Source organism: Gekko japonicus, unplaced genomic scaffold (assembly GCF_001447785.1).
Source record: "Gekko japonicus isolate JY-2015 unplaced genomic scaffold, Gekko_japonicus_V1.1 scaffold712, whole genome shotgun sequence".
Taxonomy (NCBI): Eukaryota; Metazoa; Chordata; class Lepidosauria; order Squamata; family Gekkonidae; genus Gekko; species Gekko japonicus.
In genome coordinates, this window is record NW_015176472.1 from 816,279 (window position 1) to 833,589 (window position 17,311).

Below are 17,311 nucleotides of genomic sequence, written 5' to 3' on the forward strand. Positions count from 1 at the left end.
CAATAGCTAGCAATCCAAAACAGTCCAGTGGAGCCTGAGTGGTGGGTGTTGCTTTCTGACACACTTCCGGTGATGTCAGGGGGTGTGGCGTATGCAAATGAGTTATGCTAATGAGTTATGCTAATGAGCTCCTGCACCTCTTTTTCTATGAAATGACCCCTGGCTAGCTGCCCCACTTGGCAAGGGTGCACATGCTAGGCTCACTAATGGCCATAACTTCAAACACCGTACAAAGTTATCTATACTTAAAATATGTCAACTGTTAGTTCATTCTTACTACTTTTTCCATAACCAAATCTGCTTTGAAGTTGTGAGTCCAAGTTTATCATTCATATGAATATCTGCGTGGCCCTCAACCAATGCACACAAAACGTTACACCCAGAATTAAACTTTGTTGCTCTTAAAGGTGCCACCGGAGTCAAACTTTGTCCTGTTGCTCCAGACCAACACAGCTACCCATCTGAATCTAACTACATCTTTGTTTCTGTGAAGTTTTGGACATTCTTGCCATTCTCAGATGCTTCTGTGCCTGGGCTTAAACACATAACAGCCACTGATACAGGTTAGATAGTTAAAAGAAGAAGACTGTAAAGCCATTACCCAAGGCCAGAACAGAACAAGCGTGGTATTAAGGCACACACACACCCCGGCACTGGGGGAACCTCCTGATGGCCCCTGGGTTTTGGTCACTGTGTGACACAGAAGAGTGCTGGACTGGATGGGCCACTGGCCTGAGCCAACATGGCTTCTCTTATGTTCTGACCCAAGAAGCCTCACACAAACAGACCCCACTCCTCTCTCCCCCCCCCATCTGTGTCAGACCCCCGGTCCAGTTATGCTCAACAACTCTCTCTTGGCAGTGATAAGTTCATTGAGTTATATGGAAGATCCAGAAAGCCACTTGTGTTAGAAGCAGGGGTCATTTTGTAGAAAAAGAGGTGCAGGGGCTCATTAGCATAACTCATTTGTATATGCCACACCCCCTGACATCACCGGGAGTGTGTCAGAAGGCAACACCCACCGCTCAGGCTCCACTGGACTGGTTTGGATTGCTAGCTATGGGGGGGAACGCGCAGATCTGCCCTCACAGAGCAGGGAGAGCTTGTACCTGAATAAAACTTGGTCTTAAAGGTGCCACTGGACTGTTTTGGACCGGAAGGAGCTCTGCAACGTACCTGGCTGCTTCTTGCTCTGACTGAGGGCTGCTGGGAGCAGAGGGTGGGGCTTGTTGCATGTGCCCGCCCCCCGGGCTCTTTACTGCTGGAGCTCCGCTCCTGCGCGCTCCTGCAGGAAAGGACCCCTGGTTAGAACTGAAGACTTTTGGCAGGTACAAGCTTAATATAGGTAATTCAAAGAAAAGCCCCTTCCTTCCCCCAAGCACACCCCACACCTAACATTGCCATCCCAACCAAGTGAAAGATATCTGTCTTGGTTATCAGCAGTCCATGTTGCTACAGATTGTCTCTCAAGGACACCTTCCCCCGGGAAACAGAAAGGAGGCTGACTTGTGAAGTTATGTCTCCTAGAAGCGAAAGGTCTGGATCTCCCACTCATTCGCTCCACCCTCCTCCCCTTAGGAATTCCACCCACCCACCCACTATGACAACCAAAGCCAGCAAAGCATAGCATGGCTCAACAATCTGCTTCGTCCCCCCAACACGAAATCTCCTTCTCATAGCCACCACGTCTTCCCTCCCTCCTTCCACCGCCTCTCCTTCCCTCCTAAAGGCGCCTCTGGAGCTTGAAGCGACGCGTTCGGATCCTGCTCTGCGGGAAAGGGCCGAGGGGCTCTCCCAGGATCAGAAGGAGAGGACGGGGAGAGGGGGGGGGGCTGTCTTTCACGCCCTGCTGCACCCCCTTCCCTTTTCTCTCTGCTTTAGGTCTTGCATTGCGGCCCCCAACCCCCCCAACCCTTGAACTAACCACAAATCCCGTCAAGCCATTAAAGCAGCAGCCCGGGGAAACAGAAAGCCGACTCTGTAAGGGGGGCAGGAAATGGCTTTTTCCCCCCCCCGCCCCTCCCAACTACCTCTCTAGGACTGCAGGTTTTCTCTCTTTAACCCCTAGAGAGCTTTTCACCAGTTCAAGGGACCCAGGTCAGAAAATGCAAATAGAGCCTCGGACGAAAGGGCATGTGAATCTAGCCTCCAACAAATCTAGAGACCAGTGGCAGTGTGGCACCTTGAAGACCAACAGAGGTTTCTACAAGGTATGAGCTTTCGTGTGCAAAGCACACTTTTTGCACACACAAGGTCATACTTTGAATAAACCTTTCTTGGTCTTAAAGGTGCCCCTGGTCTCTAGATTTGTTCGACTGCTGCTGATTACCTGGATCCAGCATCCAACAAACAACTACGATGCCCCCACCGTTTCATCCCTAGAGCCGCCTTGCCAATCGCTTTAGTGATAATGATCGGGGCAGGAATCGGCCTTACCGAGTTTTCTAAGACGACGGCAAATGAGGTTTTAAACTCATTGGCAGAATACGCTGTGTCAAATGTGAAGCCCAACACGCTTCGTATGTGGTCACCCACGAAATGGCAGGTGTCTCGTGTGAATCCAGCATCAAATAAACAACTGCGACAGTACCCCTTTAATAAGGATCAGGGCAGGATTCCGCCGCCTTATCGTTCTCTGAGATGATTGACGGCAAATGAGGTTTTACGCTCATTGGCAGAATACTCTGTGTCAAATGGGAAGCCCAACACGCATCGTATGTGTTCACCCACTATAACGTTTTCTCTAACTGGAAGCCACCAGGAGAAAGTCTGATTAAGAACATAAGAACACAGGAGATGCCAATGTTGGATCAGGCCAAAGGCCCATCCAGTCCAACACACAGTGGCCAGAAATACCAGTGCCATCAGGAGGTCCACCAGTGAGGCCAGGACATTAGAAGCCTTCAAATACCTGTGCACATATATCTGATTCGATGTTTACATGGCACTTTTTTTATACAGATGGTGACAGACAGGAAAGAACCCTTTTTTAGCTTTCACATGTAGTATAGTGCAGCCCAACCTCATCAGATCTCGGAAACTAATAAGATGGGTTGGTACTTGGAAGGGAGACCGCCAAGGAAGACTCCGCAGAGGAAGGCAAAGGCCAACCACCTCTGCTCCATCACTTCCCTTGGAAACGCCAAGTAACGAGTAAAAAGGTGGAGGTGCACATCCAAGAGCACCTCTGGTTTGTAGCTATACTCTCATGTCTGCAAAAGCGGATGCCATAAATAGGTGCCACTGGACCATTTGTTGTTCTCATACTCCCCATTCACTGTCTGCAAAACAGAAGTAGTGATCACACACCCCACACACAACCCAATTGTGTGCATGACTGAGACAAGACTGTAGCGGAAATAAACTGCAGAAAGCACATTAAAATATCTTCTCCGTGATTCTATTTCTTGGTTAAGAAACTAAGAGACACCATGATGGATCAGGCCAATGGCCCATCTAGTCACACAGTGGCCAAAAATACCAGGTGCCACCAGGAGCTCCACCAGCGGGGCCAGAACTCCAGAAGCCCTCCCCCTGTTGCCCCCCAACCAGGGTTCACTCTAAGCTTAGTTGGTGTGAGCTAGCTCACAGTTTTTTAGCCTCCAGCTCACAGATCTTTACTCTAGCTCAGGAAGGATGGCCTCAAAGCAAACTAAATTATGCAGCAACCAAATGGCTTGCTCACAACTTTAATACCCGTAGCTCACAAAGTAGGATTTTCACTCACAAGACTCCACAGCTTAGAGGGAACATTGCCCAACCACCAAGAATACAGAGCATCACTGCCCCAGATATAGCGATCCAACTATACCTTGTGGCTAATAGCCACTGATGGACCTCTTGCGATTCTTAAAGCTAGATTTGTGTCCATTTGGCATAGGGTTTGACCTGTTTGCCCTATGTAGAGAATGGAAGGGCATTATTGGCATTTATTAGACTACTGTATATTGTATGTGTCATATTGTATACATCATTAAATGACTCACCAGCAAGCTGGCATAACAGTGTAGGGATCTGAGCCTGGCTCTCCCAGATGTGTGTGACACTGTAATCGCTGGCTGGCTGCAGTTAGGACAACTCCACACATTACAGTTGTTAGTCCAATGTTGTATCTGAGTTTGCTGCAGTGGACAAATAGGGGGTACGTGTGTATATACATTTTCAAATACCTGTGCACATATATCTGGGAAATCAGATTGGCACTGGATTCCAACATATTAAATTGGATATCTAGTACATTTTTATCCTGCCCATTCCCCCAAGCTGCACAGAGTGCTGTCTGTTATTTTCTCATCCTCTGTCTTATCTTCACAACAACCTTGTGAGGTAGGCTTAGGTTTATGTGATAGTCAAATATAGGCTCACTCACAGCTTGAATGCTAGTAGCTCACAAACGATGATTTTTGCTCACAAGATTTCAGAGCGTAGAGGGAACATTGCGGGGGGGGGGAACTCTTGCAATCTACTTTGGGTTTTTTGAGTGAAATATGACAACCAGCATTACAGGTCAAGTATCACAGAGGTGGAACAATCACTGTCAGAACCCTGCCTAACCTAACAAACAGAAAGTTGCTTAAATGTTATCAACCTGCCCAAACTACTTATTTATTCAAATATTTCCCCTGTGACTCAAGGCCGCTTACAAATCATACTGAAAAGCATAATAGTAAAGGTAAAGGTTTCCCCTGCTTGAAAGCCAGTCGAATCCGACTCTAGGGGGTGGTGCTAATCTGTTTCCAAGCCAAAGAGCCAGCGCTGTCCGAAGACATCTCCATGGTCATATGGCCAGCATGACTATAAACACCGAGGAGCACAGAATACGGTTACCTTCCCACTGAAACGGTACCTATTTATCTACTTGCAATTTCTTTCTTTTGAACTGCTAGGTTGGCAGGAGCTGGGGCCAGAGACAGGAGCTCACTCCGTCATGCAGCACTCGGATCTCAAACTGCTGAATTACCTACCTGCTGGCCTGCAGTTCAGCATCTTAACCACTGAGTATGCAAAAACTTCCCCCCCCCCAGGCTCAATTATAGCTTATGGGGACCATTATAGTCAATGGGTCCCATAGGCTATAATGGAGAATTGACCCAGGAGTACCTGGTGCTCTGAGGGCTGGTTTTTTGTTTTTTTTTAGGTAGAGGCACCAAATTTGTATCATAGTTGCTGGTGCCTCTCTTCAAATCCCCCCCCCCCTCCAGTTTCAAAAAGATTGGACCGGAGGGTCTAATTCTATGGGCCCCAGAAGGAGGTGCCCCCATCCTCCATTGTTTGTGAGCTGAAGCAGAAATCCTCTGACCTAGCCTCTGAAATGTTGTGCGCCAACGCCCCTTAGCACAGCTTAGAGGGAACTGTGCTTGGGGGGGGTATCATATGTTCTCCACCAATCTCTGCCATGCCCCTGCTTGGCAGAGGGCACATGGGCAGCAGGTTGTGGCTTGGCCATTGTGCTAGAGTTGCCAGCTCTTCTTTGGGAAATTCCTGGAGGTTTGTGGGCGGTGCTTGGAGATGGTGGAGTTTAGGGAGAAGGAGCTCAGCGGGGATATAAAGCTTTAATGTCTGCAATCTGAACAGCCACCTTGATCTCTGTGGTCTGGAGATAAGGCATAATTCCATAAGAACTCCAGGCCCCACCTGGAAATTGGCACCCTGACTCATCTGTGGGGCCCAATGGAGTGTTACAGAAATCACAGGCCTCTGTTATGCTGCCCAGTTGCTGAGTTTCCTCCCTGTCTTCTAGCACTCGGGGGGGGGGGTCAAAAAGCTGTAGCCAATAGCCAAGTGGGAGTTGCTTATGGACCTTTCTGCCACTCAAAGGGACATCACAGAGCACTGCTCTTTGATTAGTAGGTGGTGCTGGGGCTGCTGTGAATCACTGTGAAATCCAAGTTTTCACAACTTGGCTGTCAATATGTGAAATATTTTATGCAATCTATTAGTACACTGTTTTATTAAATTGTCTGTAATCTTACTCCTCAGTTTAACATCCTTTAACAGTATAAAAGTGCCTACATTTTTTCCCCTATGTGAATTCTCTGGTGGGACATAAGACCATTACTTCCACTGAAGCTCTTTCCACACTCCAGGCAATTATATGTTTTCTCCCTTGTGTGAATTCTTTGATGTCCAGTAAGGTGTGACCTCTGACTGAACTTCTTTCCACACTCCAGGCATTTATACGGTTTCTCTCCTGTGTGAATTCTCTGATGGGAAGTAAGACTGTCGCTCCAAGCAAAACTTTTCCCACACTCCAGGCATTGATATGGTTTCTCCCCTGTGTGAATTCTTTGATGACACTTCAAGGTTCTACTCTCACTGAAGTTTTTCCCACACTCCAGACACTGATATGGTTTCTCCCCTGTGTGAATTCTTTTATGGGAAGTAAGGCGTGCATGGTGACTGAAGCTTTTCCCACATTCCAGGCATTGATATGGTTTCACCCTTGTGTGAACTCTTTGATGGGAAGTAAGGTTAAAACTCTGACTGAAGCTTTTCCCACATTCCAGGCACTGATATGGTTTCTCCCCTGTGTGAATTCTTTGATGGGAAGTAAGGTGTGAACTCTGACTAAAGCTCTTCCTGCACTCCAGGCACTGATATGGTTTCTCACCTGTGTGAATCCTTTGATGAGACTTCAAGGTACCACTCCCACCGAAGCTTTTTCCACACTCCAGGCATTGATATGGTTTCTCCCCTGTGTGAATTGTTTGATGGGAAATAAGGTGTGAACTCCGAATGAACCTTTTCCCACACTGTGGGCATTTATATGGTTTCTCCCCTGTGTGGCTTCTTTGATGAGAAGTCAGCTGTGAACTCCGAATGAAGCTTTTTCGACACTCCAGGCATTCATATGGTTTCTCACCTGTGTGAATTCTTTGATGGAAAGTAAGTTGCCTACTGTCACGGAAGCTTTTCCCACATGCCAGGCATTTATATGGTTTCTCCCCTATGTGAATTCTTTGATGGGAAGAAAGGCTTCCACTCCGACTGAAGCTTGTTCCACACTCCAGGCATGTATATGGTTTCTCACCTGTGTGAATTCTTTGATGGGAACTAAGGCTTCCACTCTCATTAAAGCTTTTCCCACAATCCAGGCATTTATATGGTTTCTGTCTTGTATGAATTCTTTGATGGACAGTAAGGCTTCCACTCTGAGTGAAGGCTTTACCACACTCCAGGCATTTATATGGTTTTTCCCCTGTGTGAGTTCTTTGATGGACAATAAGGTGTCCACTGTGACGGAAGCTCGTTCCACACTCCAGGCATTTATATGGTTTCTCCCCTGTGTGAATTCTCTGATGAGAAGTAAGGCTTCCAATCCGACTGAAGCTTTTCCCACACTCCAGACATTCGTAAAACTTGACCTTTGTGTGAATCCTTTCATGCATAGTTTGGCTTCCACTCTGAGGGAACCTTTGTCCAAATTCCAGGCATTTATATATTTTCTTGCTATAGGTGCTCCACTGAGTAATAATATCTGATGTTTCAGGAATGTTCTCCCTGCTTGGAGCGAGCTCATTGCTATTACCTCCTTGGTATGTTTTCGGCAGTAGGGAGCCATCCCCCTCTAATAGATTGAAATTATTCCTCCCTTCAGATGTGATTTTTCCGGTCTCCTTCCTAGGTGCATCATGATATTCAAATTCCATTTTGACATCTGAATATGTATCCTCTTTCTCCATCACTGGTGGTCCTTTTGTTTCATTCGCTGACTGCCACATGCCATCTGCTGAAAGAAAGAGAAAACTAGTGTGATGACAAGCCACTGTATCCGTGTCACAATTTCCTGGTAATGGTAGTGTTTGCACTCAGTGAAATCTCAGGGCTTAAGCGTAAAGATTCTGTAGGCAGTTCTCCCCTTTGCTTACTCAATACATATTAAATTCCAAGCAAATGAAGTTGGCTGAGCAGCCAATCATATGGTAATAGCCCAAGGCAACAAAAGAGAGAGAATATACAATGGAGAACTTCTGCCTCAAAGTGACCCAGTTTCCCTTTTCCTTCCTGGGTGTATTTACAGGAAAGGGGTGTTTAGGGCACTTGTGGAAGGAAGAAGGGCTGCTCCAGCCACCATGCCATTGGCTGTTAATCAGAAGAGAAGAATCCTGGATAGGGTTTAAAATACGCAAGGAAACCCAGGATTTCCTCTGGAAGAGGCTGGACTTTATACTGGCACAGTGTTTGTGCCAGACCCTTCAGAAAAACCTTTTGGGGGTAGTGTGTGTGTGTTGTGTATGCATCCATGCCTGGAAGTTATGGTTGACTTCTGGTGACCCCTAGTGGGGCTTGGACGTTCAGAGAGATGGCTTGCTACTGTCTGCTTCTGTGTCCTGACCCTGGTATTCCTTGGAGGTCTCCCATCCAAGTACTTGCCAGGGTCGGCCCTGCTTAGCTTCCTGGGCTACCCAGGTCAGGGCACCCTTCAGAATCACTTACCACACTGCCCTGTGCTGGGAGGAGGGGGGAACCAAGTAACATGTGTTGACACGACAGCTGTCGGGAGTTGCTCAGGGTCTTGGTCTCAGTGGTAAAGCACATGCTCTGCATGGCAGGCAAAACATCCCTGGCTCAAGCCCTGGCAAATCCAGTTAAAGGGATCTCAGGAGACAAAAGGACTGGCCTAAAGACTCTGCCTTTCAGAACAGACAAGCCTTGGCTGAACTTGGCAGAAGTGATCTGACACGGTACAAAAAAGTTGCCTCTTTTCATAGGTTCAAGGTTTACAGGCACCATCTTGGCGTCTGCAACCCAGCCAAGCTCCTGTGAGGAGAAATTCAAACTGTGAGAATAAACAAGGCCCAGAGACCCGCCAACCCTTGGAAGGAAGTGCAGGCAACAAAACAGTCTCATGACGGACCTAAGCAGCGACCTTCCAGACCCTCCTCTTCTTCGGGGCCCAGAAGAAATGGCTCTTCTTCTTCCTCCAGCCAGGAGATGACATCAGGTTTCGAAATCTGGGGCCCTTTTTGTCAGGAAGAATAAATCACAACGTTATAACTTTTCTGTATGCTCATAACTGAAGCAATTCCAAGCCAGATTGACTGTCCTTCCAGAAATACCCAACAAGCAGGAAATAGAGGTGAGGTGGGGTATACTATGGGGCAACAGCCATCAGTCTGGCACTGGAATCCTGTGCCCACTTCCTGCCAGGCGGAGATGGAAATGCCAGCTGAGAACTAAGAAAAGTGGCAGAGAAGCCACTGGAGTTCCCTCCATGGGTAAGACAAGGCCCAGACTACAGGGAAGCCCCTGTTGAGACGACCTCATCTTCTCTCAACTTCAAACATCCCTTGGCCCCTCTTTTGACGCCCTCCCATGTGATCCAGGCACAGGGCTGCCAAGCATGGGCTCCCTCTCGGCCAGCAGAGCCAAGAAGCCCTCCCGCATCAGAGGAAGGATCGTGGAGGGTGGCAGAGACCAGCCACTGGGCACAGGGAAGACAGCCCGACCTCTCCTTATTAAAGACCTCCTTCCCGTCACTCATCGCAGCAAGATCAGGAAAGCCCCACAGAAAAGGATCCTCACCCAGAGAGGCCACCATCCCGAAATTCTCCAGCATGACTTCTTTGTACAGAGCTCTTTGGCCTGGGTGCAGCAGGGCCCACTCCGCCGGGGTGAAATACACGGCCACCTCTTCAAAGGACTCCCAGCCCTGGAAGAAGAAAAAGAAGAAGAAGAAGAAGAGGTTGGATTTATACCCTGCCCTTCACTACCCAAAGGAGTCTCAGAGTGGCTTACAAACTCCTTTCCCTTCCCCTCTCCTCCCCACAACAGATACCCTGTGAGGTAAAAGAAGAAGAAGAAGAGGAGATTGGATTTATACCCCGCCCTTCACTACCCAAAGGTATCTCAGAGCGGCTTACAAACTCCTTTCCCTTCCCCTCCCCACAACAGACACCCTGTGAGGTAAAAGAAGAAGAGATTGGATTTATACCCCACCCTTCACTACCCAAAGGTGTCTCAGAGCGGCTTACGGACTCCTTTCCCTTCCCCTCCCCACAACAGACACTCTGTGAGGTAGGTGGGGCTGAGAGAGCTCTTGACAGAAACTGCTCTTTTTTCAAGAACAGCTCTTATCAGAACTACGGCTTGCCCAAGGTCATCCAGCCAGGTGCAAGTGGAGGAGTGGGGAATCAAATCCAGCTCTCCCAGATTAGAGTCCGCGCAATTAACCACTATATCAAACTGGCTCTCTGGAAGAAGAAGGAAGCATTCCTTCATGTCACTGGAAAGCTGGTCCACAGGGGGGGGGGACCCCAAAAGCAGAGACGGTCATTCAATACTCAAAGAGCAGCACAAAGAGGAGGGGAGAAGAGCCTTGCGAGGACACTGGGTTCCCCCCCCCCAGTCTTCCTTGGGGGCATCTCGGGGCCAGAGGGGTTGTTCTCATTGGCAGGGGGCTGGCACCCTGGTGGGGAAGAGGGCAGACACGTACACACAGTAAAGAACCAAACACTTTTCCATGGGGAATTCATGGTCCAGCATTCTTTCATAGTGTCAGCTTGGGCTTGTCTGTAGATCCCATCATAGACAGGGGGGGTGCCCATTTTTGTTGCCTTTCCAGTTGGCAGCGCCAGAACCAAAAGGAAGGAGCCCAATCCTCTGAGCCTTCTAACAGAGAAGGGAGCATCCCTGCTCCCCGCTGCGCACGTCCCCACTGCCACGTGTCCCCCCCATACCTCAACTGGCTGCATTGTGCCTTTTCCCCCTTCGCCACACAGAAGAGAAGATGAAGAAGGAGTCAAGGGTATCTTTTCACTGCTGCCTGGGAAGGAGAGAAAGAAAGAGGGTGGGAGAAGCAGCTCTCCTTCCCGCAAGAGCCAGCGTTTCACCCGGAGTCTGTGCTTCATCCGCCTCAGCTATACGTCAGCCTGGCTGCCCCTTCACTTGGACCTTTGATTGCTCCATCCCCACCCCCTTCCCCACTGGGGGATATGCAGCTAAGATCTCCTCCGTACATTTCTTGGGGTATTAAACCCACTTCTCGACTGGATGCTCCAGACAACATGGAGTCGGCTGTTAATCAGAAGAGATTAATCCTGAGTAGGGTTTAAAATGCATGAGGAAAGCCAGGATTTCCACTTCAAGATGCCGGATTTTATATTGGCATAGTTTGTGCACCAGGGAGGGAAGGCGGTGTGGTATAGCCCAACCTCGTCAGATTTTGGAATCTAAGCACGGTCAGTACTTGGGTTCATTTATTTATATGACTTATAACCCACCCTCCCCTGTACAACAGGGCACAGGGTGGAGAACAACAATGGTAAACTTATAGAAGAGGAGAAGAGATTGGATTTATACCCTGTCCTTCACTACCCAAAGGAGTCTCAGAGCGGCTTACAAACTCCCTTCCCCTCCCCACAACAGACACCCTGTGAGGTAGGTGGGGCTGAGAGAGCTCTGAGAGAAACTGCCCTTTTTCAAGAACAGCACTGACAGAACTACGGCTTGCCCAAGGTCATCCAGCCAGGTGCAAGTGGAGGGGTGGGGAATCAAACCCGGTTCTCCCAGATTAGAGTCTGCGCACTTAACCACTACACCAAACTGGCACTACACCAAACTGGCAATTAACAAGCAATTAGAATAAAATGATAACAATTTAGAATTAGAAAGAGCTCTTAACAATACTACTAACAGTCACTACCATAAAAGGAAACACAGCATGGCGCCCCTTATCCAAAGGGGATTAATATTGTACAAGTTAAATAAATAAGGAATAATGAATAAGGAAAGGGAAGGGTGAAGAAAAGGTGGGGGGGAGGTCTGTCTTGATGGAAACCATTGTTGTCCTCTCACCCAAAAAAACCCTGGTGGTACATCTCTGTCTTACAGGCCCTGCGGAATTACATCAGGTCTTGCAGGGCCTGGATCTTACTCGGCAAAGAGTTCCGTCAGGGCCAGGGCCGAAAAAGTCTTGGTTCTGGTTGGGGACAGCCGAATACTTTTTTGGCCAGGGATCACCAGTAGGTTTTCATTCACTGAGCATAATGCTCAAAGGGACATACCAGGAGAGGCCCTGGCATGATGAGAGACCATAAAGGAAGACTCTGCAGTGGAAGGCAATTGCAAGCGACTTCTGTTTCTCACTGGCCATGGAAACCACTTGCTGTGGTTGCCTGAAGCTGGCTGCAACCTGACGGGATTGTCCGCGCATCCATTCACAAGACCATTCAGAATCACTTTCAACATTGCTCTGTGCTGGTGAAGGGGAGGTCACATGGGAGCTGTCTGGGGTTGCTTTGGGTGACATTTCTGTGCTGAAGCACATGCTTTGCTTTGCAGGCACAGTGCTGCAGGATCGAGGCCAGGCACCCCCAGTTGGAGGGATCTCAGGAGAAACAGGGCTGACAAACACCTTTGCCAGAGAGTGGACAATGCTTGGCTCAACTTGGCAGAAGTGATGAAGGAAGTTGCCTAGTTAAATCAATGGTGCGACCTCATTTGGAATACTGCGTGCAGTTCTGGTCACCACACCTTAAAAAGGATATTATAGCTTTGGAAAAAGTGTAGAAAAGGGCAACTCGAATGATAAAAGGGTTGGAACACTTTCCCTATGAGGAAAGGTTAAAGCACTTAGGGCTCTTTAGCTTGGAGAAAAGACGACTGAGGGGTGACATGATCGAGGTTTACAAGATGATGCATGGGAAAGAGCAGGTAGAGAAAGAGGTACTTTTCTCCCTTTCTCACAATACAAGAACTTGTGGGCACTCCATGAAATTGCTGAGCAGTCGGGTTAGAACGGATAAGAGGAAGTACTTCTTCACCCAAAGAGTGATTCACACATGGAATTCACTGCCACAGGAGGTGGTGGAGGCTACAAGCATGGACGGCTTCAAAAGGGAATTAGATAGGCATATGGAGCAGAGGTCCATCAGATAGGGGCTCTGGGGCAAGTGATGCTCTGTCTTCTTGGTGCTGGGGGGGGCAACAGTGGGAGGGCTTCTAATGTCCTGGCCCCACTGGTGGACCTCCTGACAGCACTGGTATTTCTGGCCACTGTGTGACACAGAGTGTTGGACTGGATGGGCCTTTGGCCTGATCCAACATTATGTTCTTCTGTTCTTATAAGTTAAATATGTTCAAGACATACAGGAACCATTTCAGCATCCAATAGTCATCCGAGCTCTCTTGAGGACAAATTGTGAGGATAAACAAGGCCACCAGCCCATGGAAGGAAGCACAAGCAACACACAACCCCATGAGAAAAGTCTAAGCGACTACCTGCCAAGTCCTCCTCTTCATCAGAGGTCAGGAGAAATAGCTCTCCACCTTCTTCCAGCCAGGATATGAGATCAGGTCGGAAAATCAGAGGTCCTTTTTATTAGGAAAGAAAAAAACACACACAAAATTATACTTCTGTGTACCCATAAATTCAACAATTCCAAGCCAGGTTGACTGTCCCTCCAAAAAACATAAACAAATAATTGAGTGGGATGGAGTACAGCGTAGGGTCAGGAATCATCTATCTTCTCTTATACTGAGACATTGGGGGGGGGGGACATGTATATGTGGTCCTCCCAACATGTACAGCCAAGTCTGGACTCTTGGAACCACAGATTGCAGACTGGTGAAGTATTTTCCCACCAAAGATAGAAGAAGAAGACGACAAAGACGACAAAGACGACGAAGACGAAGAGGAGGAGGAGGAGGAGGAGATTGGCTTTATACCCCACCCTTCACTACCCAAAGGTGTCTCAGAGCAGCTTACAAACTCCTTCCCCTTCCCCTCCCCTCCCCACAACAGACACCCTGTGAGGTAGGTGGGGCTGAGAGAGCTCTTGACAGAAACTGCTCTTTTTCAAGAACAGCTCTTATCAGAACTACGGCTTGCCCAAGGTCATCCAGCCAGGTGCAAGTGGAGGAGTGGGGAATCAAACCCAGTTCTCCCAGATTAGAGTCCACACACTTAACCACTACACCAAACTGGCTCTCAGTTTGAGACAATTCTTTTGAAAGGGTGCCTTTTACTAAGCATAAAGGTATAGATTGAAGGCAAGACCAAAAGGAGCCTTTTGGAGGTGGGTGGCAATTTAAGCATTTGGCAAGCCAAAATAGTTCCCATGTCTACTTGGGTAAGTTCTAATTCAACAGTTACTCAAATCATTGAGGATTACAGCGCCCAGCTGTGTCTCACTCATGGCTAGTCCACGAGAGAGTTGTGTGGATGCATACATGTCTCTGAAGCACATGAGAGATGGAAGGCCAAATGAAAGAGGGGGAAAGGATGGAAGAGAATTCACAGAGGATGCGTGGGGATTTGAAAAGTGGGAGAGTCATGCTGGAGAAATGGGCAAAGACGAGGCAGACTGGAGCCGGGGAACCAGGGGTCTGGAAAGGGACACTGGGAAGGTCCATGGCAGGAACCAGGAACACCGTCGGAGCAATGGGAAGAAAGAGGGTGGGAATGATAGGCCCTAGTGGGAGACAGAGGGAGAGATTAAGAAAGAGGAAGAAGTTAGGAGTCAGAAGATAAGCTTTTGCCCTTATAATCAGGAAAGAGACAAGTTGCTCATTTGGATGTGTTATGTCTTCTTTTTACGTCTTCTATATTTATCCCTTTACATCTTCTATTACATTTATCCATTGTTGTCAGAAAACCTGACCATTTCTTGTGGCTGGAATATGGAATGCTCTTAGCAGCTCAGGATTGTTTGTTTTGAGGGGAAGCTGTCTTTCAAAGTGTATCTGGAGAACTCGTCTCGCATTTTAAAGAATCTTGGCAAGGATTTCTTCTGAGTCTGATCAAGTTGCCTCTTCCCCTTGGCCTTTGGGCATCTCTTCTCTGGAGAAGAAAGAGAGGTGGGGGGGCGGGTTAGCTGTCACCCTTCTCTATTTTCTGGAGTGAGCTGAGGCCCCAGATGACTACAGGGGGGGGGGGTGTTTGGCATAAAACTACCACTAGCCGTTCTCTGCCTGCTTTCTGCACAACTGAGATGGAAATGCCAGCTAAGAAGTAAGTAAAGTGGCAGAGAAGGCAGTAGAGTTCCCTCCACAGCCACATCTCTCTGCAAGGAGAGCCAGTTTGGTGTAGCGGTTAAGTGCGTGGACTCTAATCTGGGAGAACCGGGTTTGATTCCCCACTCCTCCACTTGCAGCTGCTGGATGACCTTGGGCAAGCCATAGTTTTGTCAGAGCTGTTCTCTCACAAGCAGTTCACTCAGAGCTCTCTTAGCCCCACCTACCTCACAGGGTGTCTGTTGTGGGGAGGGGAAGGGAAAGGAGATTGTAAGCCACTCTGAGACTCCTTTGGGTAGTGAAGGGCGGGGTGTAAATCCAATCTCCTCCTCCTCCTCCTGCTCTTCTGGCAGAGGTCAGCCATTTGGCCCAGGGCAGAAAGCTTGATCACGGCCTTTCTAATTAAGGACCGCATTATGGCCACTCCCTATAGGACAACAGGGAAAGCCCCGGAGGAAAGGACCCTCACCCAGAGAGGCCACGTTCCCAAAATTCTCCAGCATGACGTCCTTGTACAGAGCTCTCTGGGGTGGGCTCAGCAGGGTCCACTCTTCCTTGCTGAAATACACAGCCACCTCTTCAAATGACTCCCAACCCTACAAGAATAAAAAGAGAAATGTCTTTATATAGTTGGAAAGCTGGTTTGGGTGTGTGTGTGTGTGTGGAGCGAAAAACAAACACAGTAAATTAACAGCGGGAAACCAGAAGAAAGAGGAAGCCAGAAGAGAGCCGTGTATGGATGTAATATGTTCGTGATTTTAATAATATTTTTGTTGTTGTTCAGTCGCACAGTCGAGTCCGACTCTTCGCGACCCCATGGACCAGCTCCCGCCAGGCCTTCCTGTCATGTTAATCTACGTATTCTAATGTAGTTTCATCACAACAGTAACAAGTGTTGCAAGATTGAAATAACTGATTATGTTGTAGTTCATCAGAGGATCCGGGAATGAGGGAAGTGTAACGTCCCCATTCGGTTTCTCCTCAGCTGAGGCCTCAGCCAAATGAAAGAAGGCTGAGACAGAGAGAGCTCTGTAAATTAGTAGTTATCATAAAGTTTAAAGTTTGTTTAGAAACTGAGAGTGTGTTAGTATAAAGACAAATGACACCATTTGAAAAGTGGTGGTAGCAGTGCATGAATCCAAGACAGAAGACCAGCAACAATGGGTGAGCAGGAGAGAGAGAGAGAGAGAGAGAGGACAACCAACAAGAAAAGAGGGGGAAATGGAGGATCGAAAATCCTCAGAGACATTGAATCACCAAGCCTTGAAATTTGCCCAGGCATGGAAGACCTGGAAAGAGGAGTTCAATTTGTATGTGGACAGTGCAATGCCAGATAAAAAGAGGGTTTTGAAACTGTTTTCATACAAGAAAGAGAGAAACAGAGATGCCAAATATGGGAACACAAGAACACCAGTGAACCACAACCCTTCTACCTACAAGTGGGAGATTACTATAATCAGGGTTTACTGGGATATCCCTCGGTGAACTGAGGAGACAGCACCAACAAAGACAAGCCCTGTAGTACAATAAGTCAGCCAGAGATCTTCCTGGCCAGTAACCAGGAAACGCTGTGCGAACTCAACCATTAACAAAACAAGGCAGACTCTGGCACAAAGCAACGGTAAAATAATCAGTAAACTGCTACAACTGGATAGTGGCCGAGTACTGAGATGGAACCGAAGCCATCTCAGGGAAACAGCAGCAGCAGTTGATGAAGGCTCGGAGAGCGACGAGAGGCCCATCAGGGACCAACTGAGAGGTCAGCATGAGGGGACCTGAGGGGAATTTCAGCCACATCAGGACAGAGAGAGATACACTGGAGAACAGTCCAGCTGAGAGGCATGAAGAACAAGAGACCCTCCCTGACAGTTGACAAAGGTCACACCAGAACTTAAATGCACAGCAAGTGGATGCGCTAGTAAGAGGCCAGGACACCTCAAGGTAGGTATGTATAATGTATTTAACTTTTTGTTCTTTTAAAAGAAATAGGATGGAGCAACAGGGAAAACACTTTTTATGTTGTATTTCTTCTTCTTCTTCTTCGTCTGTAATCAAGGGTGACATAAGAACATAAGAGACGCCAATGTTGGATCAGGCCAAAGGCCCATCCAGTCCAACACTCTGTATCACACATTGGCCAGAAATACCAGGTGCCATCAGGAGGTCCACCAGTGGGGCCAGGACATTAGAAGCCCTCCCACTGTTGACCCCCCTCCCCCAAGCACCAAGAAGACAGAGCATCACTTTCCCCAGAGCCCCTATCTATACCTTGTGGCTAATAGCCACTGATGGACCTCTGCTCCATATGCTTATCTAATTCCCTTTTGAAGCCGTCCATGCTTGTAGCCACCACCAC

General features: G+C 48.1%; 1 protein-coding gene across 1 annotated transcript in view; it reads right to left on the bottom strand.

Moving 5' to 3' along the window:
• The window catches only part of LOC107123818 (zinc finger protein 208-like), a 119,219-nt gene that overhangs the window by 96,960 nt on the left and 4,948 nt on the right, over positions 1–17,311 (bottom strand). The window contains exons 3-5 of the mRNA XM_015427159.1: positions 15,425–15,551; positions 8,858–8,962; positions 6,059–7,726 (exon numbers count right to left, since the gene is read on the bottom strand). Coding sequence (XP_015282645.1) covers positions 6,059–7,726; positions 8,858–8,962; positions 15,425–15,551 — 1,900 coding nt within the window. The remainder of the gene's footprint in view (positions 1–6,058; positions 7,727–8,857; positions 8,963–15,424; positions 15,552–17,311) is intronic.